Genomic DNA, 18,135 nt, shown 5'->3' with positions numbered 1-18,135 from the left:
GCTACAATAATTATATGGAAAGTGTTTGTTAAATTATTTAAATCATTAAATAATTGTTTTTTATTTTTTTATTTGTGCACCTAACTCAACTTAACCTAACCAACCAACCTACCAAACTTTCATTTCAGTTTCTATTCACCTTATTTTCCACAACCTGCTACACTACATGTTGATCCAGAAACTTTTCGCGAACCACAAAATACAGTGAAATCCATTGCAATCTATTTTACAAAAAAATGGGAATCTTTTTTTAAAATGCTATATTCCCATATTAGTGATTGAGTGAGCTCAGATCTACATATTTAAACCCTAGTTATTCATGAGTTTACGTTGTTAACAGCCGCCAGTTAATTTGTATTCTAGTTCAGCAATATTATAATAACAATTTTTGCTAATTTCATCTGGAATCTTAAACCATTTTTTACATTATTTTTAATAGATTTTTGGGTCGCAACGTCTGTTTTGTCATAGATATATACAGCAAGTAAGCTGCTACTGTATTAGTACGATGGTGACAGATTTATTTGCAGTTAAAACTATGACAATTACTTCTTTTAATACCTATCTCAATGGAGTGTCTGAGTTTTTTGTGTGTAGTCCATGGTGGTGGTTTTTTATTATTTTCCCACTTCTGGTGCATGTGATGAAAATAATAAAAATAATGTTTTCAAGTTTGAAATGACAAAAATGCCATTTTGAATTGTGTACACATTTTTTCCCGTTACTGTTTAGCGAGACGGTAGCGAAATAAAACTATGAATACTTCTAGCATGTTGAAAATATTGCTTATTATTATTATTCATTTTTTTGATTATGAAGTCCCATTGAACATCAAAAAAGGGTATTTATATAGCACAAATCACAATTTCAAAAATGAATGTTGTTATGTGACAAACTAATGAGGTATGCTATGTCAAGTATTCATAAACAAACAAATATTCGTTATTTCAAAGTGTTCGTATTTGAGGTCAAAATGAATACGAATTGTTTATTATTCGTATTCGAAAATTCAAATATTTGCACAGGTCTAGCGTTACGGCATGTTGAAACACGGGGCACATGATAGCCGGTAGCCAAGTTGTAATTGAAGAGCCACCCTCTTGTAAGGGCTGGAAAATTTAGCATCTATTTTTTCCAAAATCAGCATGTATTTTTGACATTAACTTTTTTTAATACAACTTATTTAAAACTTGATACATTCCGCTATGTTTATGAACTAAATATTCATGTATACAAATGCCTACAAATAATCCTCTTTATATGTATTTCAGTTTTGTACAAGAAATATTTTTTTTTTCATACCTTTCTAGATCAGATCCACAAAAAGAATTTTATGCTGATATTACTTCAAAAATTGAGAACTATTACCAGAAAAACACTACATGGTTCAGTTGTAACATTTAGAGGAATGAAAGTACACATAGCCTATAGTACTGCTGTGGTCTTCTACTTATCCCCGCTTAAGCAAAATGCAAGAATGTGTAGCCTGTTTGTTGTTTTCATTTTATTAGCCAGCCATACACCTTTTTTCTCCGAGATGAGAAAATCTGCAGCAAAGATGGAGGACAAGTTTTGTTTGTTATTTACTGAGGGCTGATGAATCTTACGTGCCAGATATAAATTAAAATAATTTAATTATATGTACACGTGTGTCCAAGATGAACTGCAAAGTACGAATATAAGGTGAGTCAGTTCGCTGAAAGGTCTACAAGACTGGGATGTTTCTTTTTAAGTATGAACAGATTCATTTTGTGCAATAGTTTTGAAAACTGTCAAAAAATATGTAGCAGTTACGTCACATTTTATAAAGGATATTTTTACAAATGATTGGCATTTTAAACTAATTTAGCTGGGAAAAGAAAGCATTTATTTAGAAAGTTAGCTAAAGTAGCATTTATGTTGGAATTTAGCAATATATAGCATCCAAAGTGTATATTAGCAAAAAAATAATAATTACTAATTTTTATGGCTCCTACCAATTTATTCAGGATTAAAGATTTTTTGTATGATGTGTCATGTATTTTTTACGAAAATATTTTGATACTAGCTTAGAATTAAATCCCTAGCATTAAACATGTTTCGTATGTTTGTAAGATTAAATTACAGAGATTCATTTAATACAATTTTTTTGGATGTACGCCATTCCAGTTTTGCTGGTTTCTCGTGGAAGAACTTCAAGGATGCAGAATGAATGAAAAATAAAAATGAAAACATAAACCCACAGAGTTCAAGCTTAAATCAGCTGTTGTCAAACTTTAAACATTGGACAGCACAGAAAATTCTGTGGAAGGAATGTAGTCATGAAAAAATAACAGCACAAACAAACACAGCTGGCTTTTTATGACGTAACAATTGCAATGATTCGGGAACTGGCAATTGTTCCCACCATCAGGCACAATCAGATAGATCTGTTTGACGTCAGCTGATTTAGGCCTGTTCTCTGTGGTTTTTATGGTTTTATTTTGCAGTCTTGGAAGGTTTTCCGTGACAAACAGTGCAAAACTGCATAGGTAGGGGCAGGCATTTTTCGCGAAATGATTTCTGAACACTATTTAGACCGCAACAAGGTATACCCGCACCTGTGGTTTCTTCCTTGTGATTGGCGGCCGTCTGCTAGAGAAGTCGTTGCCTTATTTGGCCGAGCTACTTAGGACACGTTTACTTCCGCACTGAATCACTGCAATTGGTGTTGTTACAATCGATATGTACCTGGGAGAAACTCTCTGGTGTGGACATACCATATTGCAATCTAATGGGCGTTCAAAATTTATTTTGCAAAAAATGCTGACAGCTTTGTCTAAATCAACTACAATGGGAATTTTGTGTATAATTTGTTTGTTGCAATTTTAAGACATTTCTGAAGGTACTCTGATAGCTAGACCGATCAGAATGGTCATATTACATGCTTTGGTAGATAAAATGTAAAATACAGTTACAGTATTATTAAAAACTGGTTTTTACTTAAAATTAAGAGGGTTTTAGTTAGTTTATAAAGATTTATTTTTCAATGTTATAAAGGTTATGGTCAGGGTAGAAGTGTGCTAAACATTACAGTTTCTATCTCAAAACAGATTTTTATAATGATTCATCTTCATCTTTGACTTGAAAAAAACATTTGAACAAAAACTCAAAGTTTTTCTCTACAATCTTATACTTCATTTTACAAGAACTCATACAGAGATATACTGTCAGATTTATATTAGGTCCCATTTGAGTTTACATTTTTATTCCAGTGTCTGCAATTGTACAAAACAGCTTGCACTCAAATGTGTAATACTATTTCGTTTTTACAGCAAACCTCTCTTCACTTCACTGTGATTGGTTGTTTACGTCTTGAGGCTCACAAAATTATAGCTGGATGGATGGTCAAAATATCCTCTAGAGCAGCGGTTCCCAATTTTTTCTGGCCAGGGAACCCAATGATCGACTTTCCTTTTGGCGGAACCCCAACTCCTTCAAAGAAATTTATTTGACAATAATTGTGCCTGCTTTACATGGCATTCGTCCTGACTCACGGAACCCTAGTGACCCAGGGTTCCTTTGGGATCCGCTGCTCTAGTAGAAAAAAAAAATTGAATAATATTATTTCCTGAACTTTCCTTAACTTCATCAGGATTCTATGAAGTATCAGACAAGCAATACATTTTTTTCACCAGGTAAAAGAGTTTGGACATTAATTTATGACATTTTCAATTAAACACCACATACTCAGGTTCTGTTGGGTATTTATCACTTAATCACTATTATAGTTGTACAAGTTAATCCCAGAAAGTGGTAATATGTGCATATGTAGTGATGTACGTGTCGGTTTCTTCCAACTTGAAGGATGGAGAATTTTTTTTGCAATTTTGAAGCACTTAAAGATGCTAATTAACTCTTCTCATAGGACAGGTGACTACTTATGTCACTGTTGCATTGAGTCAGCACACCTGGTGGTATTTATACTGCTGTTGCTTGAGGTAAGATGGGGAAGAGATAAATTTAGAATGAACTGATTAGTTTGAACTTTTTTTTCTCAATATTTTATCCATGCTTACAGCCCTTTTATCCATGCTTACAACCTCCTCCTGTTGTTTTGTACCCATCATGTTTTTACTTTATGTTTTTAAATCTGCACAGTATTTGTGTCAAAAATGCATATATGTATTTATATAACATTTCATACATTAATTTTAAATTGAAATATCTTTTAAAATAATACAAAAAATCAAGACAACTATTGTTGATCTGATTAGACAAGAGTTGGTCCAAAATAAAGTTTTAAATTTTAGGACTTCAATTTTCTTTTAAATGGTTTAAATAGTTCTACTTGTTTGAAATATATTTTTTTAGTACGTTTAGTCATCTTTTGCAGGTAAGGAATAAACCAAAATAATTGAACTAAAATGTGATTTTGCTTGCTGACTGAATTTCATGTGAAGTTGATGCCTGCTAGTGTGACAAAGGTACATTTTTTCGTTGCATTGTTTGGAAGACGTGATTAAATTTTAAAAATACACGTTCAGTTAAAAATATTCACAGATTACAGTAACATCCTATTCACTACGAGGTAATTGTGAGCATTACTCATCCGCGTAAACATGTGTTATATAAAAGTACTGTATATGTATAGTAAAGTACAGTACAGATTATATTAAGCACTACTGGCAAAAATGTTAGTACTTTGTTTTAGTGAGGTTGTATTAAATTATTTGAATAAAATCAGTGCTACGTCTATACGTTTATAGTGCTTTGCAAAAAAGTGGTGTAATTGCAAGAAAATATAGTATCTGAGTAATACATACAAACGGTTGTATAAAATGCTGACACTAATAATAGACTAGCAGACACTTTTCACTACATACCTTCCCTGACTTGACAAAAAGCAATCTAAATGACTATAGAGTTTTTTTTTCACATTAAAAATAATACATGGTTCGTACAATTCATGTGATATTTTGTGTGTGTTACATTCACAAAGATATGCTATTGAGCTAATTGATAGCAGTTGCTTAGGTGTGAGTCTGTCATCAAACAGTAACATATTGGTAAATAAATAATGTGCATAGTTATAATAATTATGGCCATTGTTTTTAACTTGCAATGATTCATACATGATATATTTCCACCATATTAAAAAAAAAATCCTTAATTGACTTATCTGAGGTTAATCAGAAGTTATGATCAAAGTTTCCTTCAAAGTCACAAATTAGATTTTAATAACAATATTGGCTAGCAGACACTTGTTTTAATACATTGATTTCTCTCAACCTTCTCACTTGCATTTTTCATCTAGTCTCTTTACCTTGAAAGTAAAAAAAAATTACCGAAGTCACATTTTGATTGCAGCTTTGAAAAGCAGTGGAAGCATTGATCTTGGGCAGGGTATTTGATTGCTAATACATTTTTTTTTGTGATATGTTATATAGTACTCAACTTAGAAGATAGCTTTATGATTTTAAAAAAAGTGACAGTAACGAATGGCTATTCAATTTTATGCTTATGTCAAATGACAAAACACTGGTAAAAGGAAATTATTATAATGATTGTTTAAGGCATACCTTTCAAATTCTAAAGTATATTTATTATTTGACTGTCAAAGCCTTAACTAAATCAACTAGTTCTTTCATTTAAAGTTATACTTGAAGATAATTATGGTAGGCGTAAATAACTAAACAATAAAAAAATTTCATTTGGTATTTGTGTTGTCTTTTCTTTTAAGACGTTATTTTCACAAGTTAATTTATCTCTGCCCTATTCTCCGTGAAGTGGGCCGCAATTTACTGTAAACTGAATTCAGGTGTTTCTGATAAAATGCTCCCTTATTACTTGCGCAATAAAAATGATGCTGGCAGGGGCGCAATAACAGGGGGGGGGGGGGGGCAAGGGTATTTTTCCCCCCCTCTGAAACCTTGAAGTGGGGGCAAACGGGGGCAAAGAAAGTGCTGTGCAATAAATTTTTAGATAATAAAACTGCTTAAATAGCACCATTTTCCACCTTGAAATACAAATTTTCCAGGGGAAGGACCCCCGGGCCCCCCGCTTCAATAGGGGGGATCCATGATTCTTTATAAAAAGGTATATTGCCCCCCTTTTGGAAATTTAGTTGTTGCGCCCCTGATGCTGATGATGGCTTTCCTGAAGCCAATTAGTCTGGATGAGACAACAGTTAATTGCGTAATAATAACAATCGGACTGTATTATTGTATGTCTTAAGTAGGTACCTTTGCTTCAGAAAAATTTATGTCAAGTATCGTGAAATGGAATATCTGTATTTTGTTGTTGCGTAAGTGTTAATGAAACAAGAAGATAAGCATTTGCGCTGCAATTCTTCGTTATTATTTTTTTGAAAAAAAAAAAAAAAATTGCAATACACAGGAAGAGAGAAGTGTGGTGTTCATGAGAAAGCCCCAGTGATGACTCTCTCGCAGGACACGCTTGGCTCTCGAACCAGGATGTGCGTCGTTGTGCAGGGTTAAGCGCGGCGCTCCGGCTGCTGTCCATCACACGCCGGGGACCGGGAGGGAGACGGCTGCCGCCTTGTCGCCGCCTCCTCCTCCTCCTGCGATCAGCTCGTCGAAGAGCGTGACGGCGGAGGCGTCTCGCAGCGTCGTCCGTGCGTGGCGCAGCACGGCCCGTGCCAGGTCGCCCACGGTCCAGCGCCGGTCCAGCAGCACGCGGCACACCGTGTCGAGCTGCCAACAGGAAACGGCCGGCGCACGCGCGTTTCTAAATCTTCCCGTTAGAGTGAGTTCATATAACTCTGCTTAGGGCCTTCACCCACATAATTTTCATTTCCTTCTTGGCAGCAAACAATGCTTCGCGCATGCGCAGTACAGTTGGCAAATTTCTGGCCACGTGATTAGATTTTATAAATAAAAAACAGTTTAAAATTAGTTTTTCATATTTTGTATCTCACCTGAAAGTCCCATTAAACCAAATTTTAAGTCCGGGTGTGTCGACTATTGGCGCGTTAGTACACAGGCACACACTAAGAAAATGAAGAATGAAGGGAAGTTGCCAAACCTGCCTACGTGGCCGTGGGTAAGACCAAACATTGTATTAGGGACACAGTGCAAAACTGGCAAGAAAAAAACGTAAGACAAGTAATGTCAGTGAACCTGGCGGTGTGGAGTGTACCTACTTTTATTAAGCGAGTAAAACTAGTCACAGTACATAGTGGCATCTAGCGGCTTGGAGTTTAAAGTAGCTCGAAAGCACTTCCCCAATGCTGATTGGCCAGAGATTCTCATATTGTCCTATTACGATATTTGGTTGTACGTAGTCGACGTACAAATTTTGGTAGGAATAGTTTAAATATTAAACCACAAATTATTATTTTACAGTTTTGTGATATTAGAGCAGTAAATTCTGTAAAACGGCTTAGTTTAGCTTTAAGATAAAAATTTGCGTACCTCAGTAGGTACTGGAACGAGGATTATAAATGTAGACCGGACAACGAATGTATGCGATACGGCGACAAGGGGGTCGGTTCGGGACGGACCTTGAGCAGCTTGCGGTGGGCGCAGGTGTAGTACTGCAGCGAGGGGACGCCGGCCACGCTCGCGGCCAGCCACTGCAGCGCCACCTTGAGCTGGGGCTCACCCGCGTGGGTGGAGCCGCACCCCCAGTTGCCCGTGGCGACGGGACGCAGGCCGGGGGGACCCCCGGGCGCCGCCAGCATCGACACCTGCGGCACACGTCGGCAGGGAACTACTCTCAGGAGGCTCGGGAGGACACACACGAGCATTTGTTGTGTGTTGTAGAAAACTAGGGAGTTAATACAAAGTTACACAGAAACAGCTGCCTTAAATAATATTGGTACCTACGCTACATTACAAACAGATTTTTTAACAAAAGAAATAATTCAGTGCCACAAGAAAAGGGTGAAAACAACAGGATGAGAAAAATTTACTTTTGGAAACAAACAATGACAGATCATACACACGTGTGTGTTTATGGGGGGGAGGGGGGGATAATATAGTAAATTACAATTTACACAGAATACATGCAAAATTCTGGATAAGAAAACAGAAATAACAATATGTTTTCCATGATGAAAAATTGAAATTGTGTAGCACATTTCTGAAATGGCATAATGTAAGATATTTTTTTTATGTTTGGGTTTACCCTGATATTAGGACAAAATTACAAATCTATTGCTAGTAAAATTCATTGGAAGCCTTTCAAGTTTTGCAATTTTTTCCAGATCCCATTTACAGTTTTGACCACTGTAATTTTTAGTCTTTAGATATGTATTTTTTTAACTGTGGGGTTTGAAAAATTGTACATTTAAGTAATGGGGAGGGGGCCCGACTAATTTATCTTGACAGCCCTGAATACGTATGTGATTTCTGATTTGTGTGTAATTGGGTCAATGTTTATTTTATACAACCTAGAATACCAGAATTTAGCTTTCGGCTGCGGAAATCCTCTGTGTTTCATGTCCTGCAAGATAGTGTCCAGACAATGACCATTTTATCTTTTCTCTAGTTTATTTTGGGTTGTTGTGTGTAGCCTTTTAGTCAAATGTACCTTGAAATGGTTAGTCTCTACAAAGAAATTGTTTTAAGAAGTTATAATTTGTTAGTCTTGTCAAAGGAGAAATTTCAACTTTTAACTAAACATGCACGCACTGTTCAAAGGAAATTTTTTTACAGGGTGAAATACACTGCACATTCCCGTTGTGTCCATTTTCGTTCAAACGCAAGACACACATCTAACGAAAACTAGTTCCATGTAACAAACAAATTGAAAAAAGAACATATGCTCATAACATGTTAAAACTACGTACCTATTTTTTTAAATGTTAAACCACTGAATGCAGTTTCCTGCAATTTGGTTTTCTTAAGGTTTTTCTTATAAATTTTTTAGTAGATTAAAATGTGTTAGAACAAGCATTTCTCTGACTCTTCCTTTCGATGTTACCGTATTCTTTATTTAATCATGCCAAAGAAGTATATTTCCATGCAATATTATACAATATAATATATATTATATAATATATATTATATATACATATATATGTATGTATATATATTATACAATAATATTATACAATAGAATGTTTTCGCCAAAATGACCACACTGAGAATGTGTTGTTCCTGGAGGGTGTATAATAACGAGACGAGAGCGGGAGGCGAGGCTCACCAGCTGCGCGGCCAGCCGGTGCTTGTGGCGCGCCAGCTCCAGGCTGAGGGAGCGCGCCACCGTCGCCAGCCTGGTCCCGGCGTCCCGCCCGGCATCCCAGGCCGGGCTGGGGGGCTCCGCCACGGGCACGCCGGCGAACGACTCGCTCAGCGTGCGCTTGAGCAGGCTGCCGGCGAAGCGAACAACGGCCGCCTCGCGGGCGCTGAGCTCGCGCCGCTGGCCCCCTGGGCGCTCGGCATCCTCCAGCCAGCGGCTGTACTGGTCGTAGAGCTCCTCCAGCTCTGCGGGGGACACACGCGCGCGGGCGCTGCATCTCGCCTCCCGTCACCCTCGCGCTGACGAGCATCTCATTAGGGCCGAGACCACTCGTCCAGGGCCGGTGCAAGGTAAATTGGCACCCTAGGTGAAAAACCTTAATGCCCAACCCCCTCCCCCACCCCCCCCTCCCCCTCCCGAAGGACACCAGAAAAAATTTTTTCCTTGCCTCAAAATACATCACGTAAGCCTAAGATTTTGTCAACAATCAAATGTAAGCCGGCTTGTGTTTTTTTTTTTTACTTTTTATTACTTATTACAAATCATAAACAGGTCACCGTAGACTTTAAATAATTACTTACATCAATACAAAAATTCCGAACTGTTAACAAAAATCCATTTCCATCTAGTTTCAGTAATCGTTAAACATATTATATCAGCTGCTATGTGTCGTGCTGCGCCGCCCCCAGCTACTTGGCACCCTAGGCGGTTGCCTAGTTCGCCTGTATGGACGCGCTGGCCCTGCACTCGTCCCCGATCCTACCACTGTCCCACCTGTCTCCTCCAGCCGTGACCACCACGTAGCCTACAGTATGTCCTGTCATTCACACCCTAGGTTCTCAACTCTTGCCTGTAGCCAGGGGCTTAGCCGGGGATGGGGGGGGGGGGGTTAGGGTTTCAAACACCCCCCCCCCCCCCCTTTCAGCACCAAATCTTTAATTAATTTCTTATTCATCACTCAAACTAATTTCATATTAAAATTAATAAAATTTTTACCATTACATTATTTAAATTTAAGTACCGAAAACTGCTAAAATAGCACTATTTTACACCTTAAAAATCCAAATTTTCCCGGGGGAGGAACCCGGGACCACCCCGCTTTTATACGAGGGGGGAAGGGGGGGGGGGGCCGCATGCTTCTTAACACTCCCCATACACAAATCCTGGCTACGCCACTGCCTGTGGCGCCTAGTCTGTTGTAATGACCTACCAATCGGTATTGTATACGCAAGACCTCGTGTGTAAATTTTTTGGTTATTTTAAAATCCCAGCAACCACATTCAGTGAAAATTTACGGCAACATACGCAGCAAACACACAATGTTTTAAGACACCTGACTAAAGAATAAGAAAACATTTATTTACAAGGAATTATTTTTAGATATAGATTTTTTTCAACCACTAGAAAAACCTTCCAATTTTGATTTAAGAAATTTTGCATCATCGAAGATGATGCAATTCAAATTTCCCTTCTTTGAACTCTTTCTGGAACATTGCTTCATTTTTTTACTTTTGGCCTCGAGAAACTCAGTACTGTACTTGATATTAATGATTTCTGAAACTCATGTTGAATTTATATAGAAACAAAAAAAAAATATCACAGAAAGCATACCTGCATAAGCAATGCAATTTGTGTCTTGTAGCAAATTCTGTCACCAGATTTATTCTAATGCAATCTGATGTTTGATAAAAGACAGTCAAAAATGTCAAATTAAAATTTTTGCCTTTATTATTGTGCTGGGGTCACTTGCTATAGGCTAATATTTTGGGTTTCCCCTACTAGGTAACAGATGTAGAATTAATTTTCAAAAATTTGTTCATAAAAATCTGCCATTAGCCACAAACAAAAGAATTCTATGTGGTGGGTAAAGTTGAGCCTTAATTTTTTGATGTGTAAACATCTTAGCTCTTGCTATATGTCATTTGGTAGGAGTAATTTTGTGAAAATGGAATGGAAATGTGTAAATAAAATGGGGGACCCATGTGTAACATAAACCTGTATATAGTCACCTGCATAAATGTTAGAGGACACACCAAACATGTACATTTTCCTGAAACATTTTTCCAGACTGGCAGTGTGTCAAAACTTTGTAGCATTGTCTGTGTTTCGTGGTTGGTTTGGTTTATTTCAGGCAAATGTCTACTGTCAGCACACCAAATCACGGCCATGGCTTTGCCTGCATATGGCAGCCAATTAGAAGGAAACAATTGCTCGCATGGGCATACCCTATTGCAGTATAATGAGCTATCAGATTATCTAGCAAACAAATAAATGCCTGCCCCTAACTGTTAGTTAATATTTAGTATTAAGAAAGTGTGAGCACAAAAAAAAAATTGCAGTAGCACCTTTATGATGAAATTTGCAGGGATAGCCCTGAGTGCGCACCTGAGCCGTAGTCGGCGCTGAAGCTGTACTGCGAGGACTGGGAGGTGTCGCGGCGCGCCAGCCGGCCGCCATGGCACTGGCCGAGCCACTCCTGCTGCTGGCAGTCCTGCAGCATCTGCCCGTCCAGGGAGTCGTCCCGCAGCATGAACCCCCGCGAGCCGCCCCTCCGCACCCTGCACACCACCCCTCACCCTCGCCATCACCCTCACACCGAGGGTAGCTCACCTTTGTCTACCCTGACTGTGGAATTGTAATGCTAATAACTAGAGACTGGAATAATTCGCGTGTTCATTTCGCGATAGGCTAAAATACAAATAGTTATACCTCAATGCAGCCTCTGTTATTGGCTCACAACTCACCTAGATGACTCTGGGCCAATGGGAAACACTCAACCAAAGCTGTATCGAATCACAGGCTGCTACGTTGGGACGTCTCACAAGACAGCAGCCAATAAGTAGGTCACATTTGACAGAGTGTACGTAGAACTATGGAGTTCATCCTACAGGTCATTGAACCCGCAAATTTTTCCGGTCTCTACTAATAACATTCATTGGAATCCTTACCAGCTATTTAATTTTTCCAGATCACACTTACAGTTTTAGTATTTATTTTTAATATTGAGGTTTGAAAAGTAATGGGGAGGGGTCCCAAAAAAAAAACACACACACATATATATATATTATATATATATATATATAATATATATATATATATATATATATATATATATATATATATATATATATATATATATATATATATATATATATATATATATTTGCCCACAGGCCCTTAGTTTCAACAATCAGCAGCGAAATGTCTTTAATCCTGCACGTTTGGAATTTATCACGGATATGCCGTATTATCGAACGTCAATTAGTTTTAAAAATGGGGAAAACCAAAGAAAAATTGATATAGGTACAGCACAGTGGTATTTGAATGAACGAACTAAAAAAACACCAGCAGTGCAGCAGCAGCAGCAGCCAAGGTACCCAAACGGCTCGGTTGTTGTCGAACCGTACAATGCCGGATTAAAGACCTTCAGCCGTGAACCAGGAAGTAGGGCGAAGGAGGAGGAGGAGGGTCGTACTTGATGTCCCCGTCGGTGAGCCCCGAGCCCGCCACGCTGATGCCGACGGCGTAGCTGGAGTCCGTGCTGGAGGAGCTCTGAGCCTCGTGGCACAGCGCATCGCGCAGCCGGGCCGCGAACGTGGACCGCCGCTCGGGCGTGTCGAGCTGCGCGCTGTAGCGGCGAGGCAGCACGTCGCTGTCTGCCGGCACAGCCCCGGACCCGCGCTCTGTGAGGCAGCCTCGGTTAGCGCGAGTTCACGCGGCGACCTCGGGCACCAGTCCTGGTTTCAATTGGCCCGGAGGTCAAGGGGGGGGGGGGAGGTGGAGTGGGTGATAGCCCCTCACGACCCCAATTTTTTGACGTGACGTCTATTAAATTGATGAACGCCAGCTGCACGCACGAAAAAGTGTCCCGTTAGGCACATTGTCCCACTACGCTGTGTCCCGTTACGCTCATTGTACGCTTGTGCCGCATCTATCTCTCTTCCACTCGATTGGAACAACCATCGATTTGACCTTTTCGAGGCACATTCAACTTGAAACACTCCCATTCGTTTCCTACTTTTCCTATCATCGTCCTATCCTCAACAGAATAACACAGATTGGAAGAAGTTAAAGAGCAAAAAAATGTATAAAAGTTATAGTTAAAATAATCTCTTCGTTAAAGTAATAAACATATTTGAATTAATGAGTGCAAATAAAAGTAAATTTATAAATTAAATTGTAGATTTCATTTTACTCCTTCTTTGTATCCATACGAAATAGTGATAATTCAATAAAAATTATTCAATTTTATTCATAAAAGTATGCAATCATATTCACTTTACCTCAATGACGTTAACAATTAGAAACATAAAAAAAAAATGGCCCTTGTAAAGGAACAGGCAGAGTGCCAGACGTGTTGTGCAATCCCTAAAGAAATAAGCGTAAATATCAGAAATACAAAAATACAAAACTTTATTAATCTTTAAATCAAGCCCCATATGAATGTAGAGGGGCAACACATAACAAGTATTACGAAAGAAATATTTACGTAAACAGGTACTGGTGAGCAATACAAATAGCCAATATACAAATGTTATGTGCTAACGTTATTTAAATCAAGCAATTGCAGATAGAATGCGGTCTGTCCGGACGTGAGAGGTGCGGCGGAGAAAAACGGCAAACGCCCTAACGGAAAATGGGTCGAATGCAAAAAAACGAAATCAAAGAAATGCACAAGGTGAAACACACTGGCAATGCAAACCAGAAAATTACGAAACAAATTCGGTGTCCAATAAACATTACTTTATGAAGCCACAAGGAGGCAAGCCAAACATGACGCAGAAGGCAAACTACAGAATTATCAAGAAAAAAAATGTAAGACACCGACCAGAAAGAGTCTACCATGCGGGGGTTGGGTACTTGGACTCGAGGTCCGCCCTGATTTTTTAATTTGGTCAGGACTGGAATTCGCTGGCCAGGGACGGAGGCGCCCCTGGCGGTGAGCAAAATAATTACAGCCCTATATATATAAAAAATCCAGATGGCGCTAGTGTCGCATTCAGTAGGCCTGGAAGGAGGCGCCTACGTCACGCGGACGTCACAAGGGAGTGCGGGAGGGGGCTTTAAGGGGAACGAGGGAAGGGGAGGAGCCGGCGGGCGTCTGAATGCCGAAGCGCACGTTGCAATATCATAAATGTTTTGTTATGACGTTGTCACGTTAAACTATCGTCCGTAAACCAACTTTACAGACAACCAATTTTTTTTGTAGTGTATACATTTATGTTAATCTAAATACTTTCATTAACACGTTAAACCACTTTCATCAAACAGTATATGAGACAATAAATTGGTAAATCTTCCAAGCCCATCAGGCTCCTTCACACAGGGTCACTCGAAACATGCCCCAGCGCGGGTGCGCGGCTCGTTGGGAAAAAAGGCGCAAGAATTGTCGCAAGCAACTCCGCCTCACTCCCGATTGCCAGTATAACAATAGGTTTGGAGGAAGCGCAACTGCATTCCTTACGAAAGCCCTTCCTGAAAAAATCTTCCTGGAGCCGCCCATTTTGGAACTATCGTTATTCGGGGTAATGTTATTACAGATTATTTTCTGTGTAGATTATTTCGCTTCACTCAGTGATTTGCACAACCAGTGAATGGAATCTTTGAGGTTAAGTTTCTTTAGGCGTTCGACAACAGTTAGATTATTATCTAGGTCCTCAAGATAATGATTAAATAGTATCGTACTGGTAGGTCTGCTCGGATAATTGCAAAAAAATTCAAAACCTAACTTGTAGATCTTTTATGGTCTAAGCACAATAATATAAATCCAAAAACTCACGAGTGCATGACCACCACACAAATTTGAAATGAAACGTCATTAATAAAGATATAAGGATGTATATAAATGTGAGCAAGTATGCGAGTGCACAACAATGCACGTGAGTCATAAAGCATACATGCCATCGAGCGCCCCACTCCTGATCGTTACACTTTTTAGTCTTATGCGAGTATTACACCGTGATCACGTGTTCGCACCGCCTTACCTTGCCAGCTGTCAAGAATTTACAATTAAATATATAGGATTTTCGATAAGAGCATACGCAGTATTTCATTTCTTGGTGGAAAAGAAAAAAAGGGGAGGAAGTAGGACCACTTTGCCTGCCTTTGCTTTAAAATTCTATCCTTTTGTTGTATGGGCAGAATAAGTACAGGCGGAGATGCCATGAGACTTTTGAAGAGTATTGAAAGTTTTTTTCCTTGCTCACTTCTCCAACTGAACGGAACATTAATTTTTACGTAAATTATTCAGAGGTGCGCATTCTGAGGCAAAATTGGGATTGAACAGGGAAAAATAACCTAACATACCTAAAAAATCTTTGGACGACTCCCTGAGACGAGCGGGACACTCGAACTGCAGGAGTTTTTGGAAACTCAGAAAAGGCGTGATTTTGAAAGGCCTTTTTCAAGTCGACCTCTGAAACGAGTCTTAATCCCGCTATTCTCTGGGAGCCAACAAGAAAATCAAGAAGTCGAGTGGGTCTGTTGCCCTCTAAGCGGGACGAGCTTTCGAGAGAAGAGAAACCTGAAGAGCCGGGGACCGGCAGGTGGCGGGCTACCTTCGTCGGCGTCCAGGCTGCTCTTGGCGCTGTGGAACTCCTCGTCGCCCGAGTCGGACTGGCGCGGCGCCAGGAGGTGACGGCCCGCCACGGGCGACCTGGTGACGGGCAGGCTGTCCCCAGACGACCCCAGCACGATGAAGCGACCCCGCCGGCCGTCCGCGGGGCTGGGCGGCCGCAGCAGGCCCTTCTGCCGGGGCGTCGGCGACGACTCCTGCGCAGACCACCAGTCCGGCTACTGCTCAGTCCGGTCGGTCCTGGAGCTCAGTTTGGAACCAACAGTCTGGACTGGACTGAATCCTCCACGGTCAGTCTTGGTGTTGCTGTTGCCGTTGGATGTAGCGTTTCATCGCAAAATACGGACGAAACTTTGCATGTATCAGTTGCAGTTGTAATTTTAATTGGACGAAGAAAAAAAAAAACAAAGAGCGTAAACAGCTATATATGCTGATGCTTATGGACTGACAGTTTGGACTGGTGAAACGCACGAAAAATTGTCACGTTCCGCCTGAGCCGAGCGTGCAAGAACCGGCCAACCACCGTGCGAGGAAAATCTTCTATAATATCAAACAGGTTAAGGCGGGCTTTTTTTAAACTATTGTCGGTGATTATATTCAAACAAATTATTTAAATTAAATATGCAAAAAAAATCTGTAAATAATATTTGTAAATTAAAAAGTTAAGCAATTTTTCATCAATGTTTTCTTATGACGTTATCACGTAAAATTATTGTCCGTAAACCGAATTTACAGACAAGACCCTTTTTTTTTGACGTGACAATGTCTAATAAATCGATGAAGGCCGACTGCACGCACAAAAAAGGATGACATTGTCCCGTTACGCACATTCTCCCGTTACGCTCAGTGTACGCTTGCGCCGCATCTATCTCTCTTACACTCGATTGGAACAACAATCAATTTGACTTTTTCGAGGCACATTAAACTTGAAACACTCCCATTCGTTTCCAAACTTTTCCTATCATCGTCCTATCCTTAACAGAATAACACACAGATCGGAAGAAGTTAAATAGCAAACATGTATGAAAGTTATAGTTAAACTAATCTCTTCGTTAAAGTAATAAAGTAATGTGTGAAAATTAATGTAAATTTATCAATTAAATTGTAGATTTCATTTCACTCCTTCTTTGTATCCATACAAAATAGTGATAATTCAATAAAAAAATTGGTTGTCTGTAAAGTCGGTTTACGGACGATAGTTTAACGTGACAACGTCATAACAAAACATTGATGAAATGATTGATCCAGAAGAAAAGGAAATATCATATTCGGCCTGAGACTGAGCCGTAATAGGTTTTTGCAACCAAACCATTTAGGCATTAAAAATATTATATTCTTTGAGGAAATATTTTTTTTAGAATTTTTTTATCTTTTGTATGATAAAATCTACCTCTGCATACTTTTATGAATAAAATTGAATCATTTTTATTGAATTATCACTATTTTGTATGGATACAAAGGAGTGAAATGAAATGTACAATTTAATTAATAAATTTACTTTTATTTGCATTCATTATTCAAATACATTTATTACTTTTGAAATGTTACGTGCATTGTATTTATTTTTACAAGTACAAAAAAAAAACTTCGCACCACCGCTTATCGCTCACCCACGAGGCCATATTCGATAATTATTAGTTTCAGGTGTTATATATTTATTTATAAAAATTTTGTTCACGGTAGGGGGATGATATTATTTCGTTTTTATAACAAATACGCATCCCAAATACACCAAACTTATTTATAATGTGTTACAATATTTTTTAAAACATTGTGCAAAAGATCCCGGTTGTAATTTGCATTATTATGTGTAAATGTAAAACACCATTGTTGGTTCAAAACGTATTTGAATATTCAACATTACTTTTAAATAACTGTACCGATTGTGCTGAAAATCGGTGGACAATCGTTAAATTACATAATATTAATAATTCAAACGACGAAAATATGATTGAAAAGTCAAATCGATGGTCGTTCCAATCGAGTGGAAGAGAGATGCCACGCATGCGTAGGCCCTAAAATGAGCATGAAGAGAGATGCCACGCATGCGTACAATGAGCAAATAGGACACATCCGTAGTAGGACATCCGTAGTGGGACATTTTTTCGTGCGTGCAGCAGGCGTTCATCGATTTATTAGACGTCACGTCAAAATGATTCAATTTTTATTCATAAAAGTATGCAATCATTTCACCAATGTTTTGTTATGACGTTTTCACGTTAAACTATCGTCCGTAAACCGATTTTACGGACAACCAATTTTTTTTGGATGTGTTCGGGTCAGTGGCGTAGCCAGGATTTGTGTATGGGGGGTTTTAAGAAGCATGGCCCCCCCCCCCCCGTCTTAAAGCGGGGGGTCCGGGGGTCCTCCCCCGGGAAAATCTGGATTTTAAAGTG

The 18,135-nt window shown here is 39.1% G+C and overlaps 1 protein-coding gene across 1 annotated transcript in view; it reads right to left on the bottom strand.

The window, feature by feature from the left end:
- Positions 1-2,982: 2,982 nt before the first annotated feature.
- Positions 2,983-18,135, bottom strand: part of LOC134531936 (uncharacterized) — an 81,022-nt gene continuing 65,869 nt past the window's right edge. The window contains exons 9-14 of the mRNA XM_063367991.1: positions 15,723-15,936; positions 12,641-12,821; positions 11,551-11,723; positions 9,130-9,410; positions 7,484-7,669; positions 2,983-6,674 (exon numbers count right to left, since the gene is read on the bottom strand). Of these exons, the coding sequence (XP_063224061.1) occupies positions 6,483-6,674; positions 7,484-7,669; positions 9,130-9,410; positions 11,551-11,723; positions 12,641-12,821; positions 15,723-15,936 (1,227 nt within the window). The 3' untranslated portion in view covers positions 2,983-6,482. The remainder of the gene's footprint in view (positions 6,675-7,483; positions 7,670-9,129; positions 9,411-11,550; positions 11,724-12,640; positions 12,822-15,722; positions 15,937-18,135) is intronic.

The sequence above is a fragment of the Bacillus rossius genome, chromosome 5 (genome assembly GCF_032445375.1).
Source record: "Bacillus rossius redtenbacheri isolate Brsri chromosome 5, Brsri_v3, whole genome shotgun sequence".
Lineage (NCBI taxonomy): Eukaryota > Metazoa > Arthropoda > Insecta > Phasmatodea > Bacillidae > Bacillus > Bacillus rossius.
Note: the sequence above shows the minus strand (reverse complement) of the source record. Positions and strands in the feature narration are given on the sequence as shown.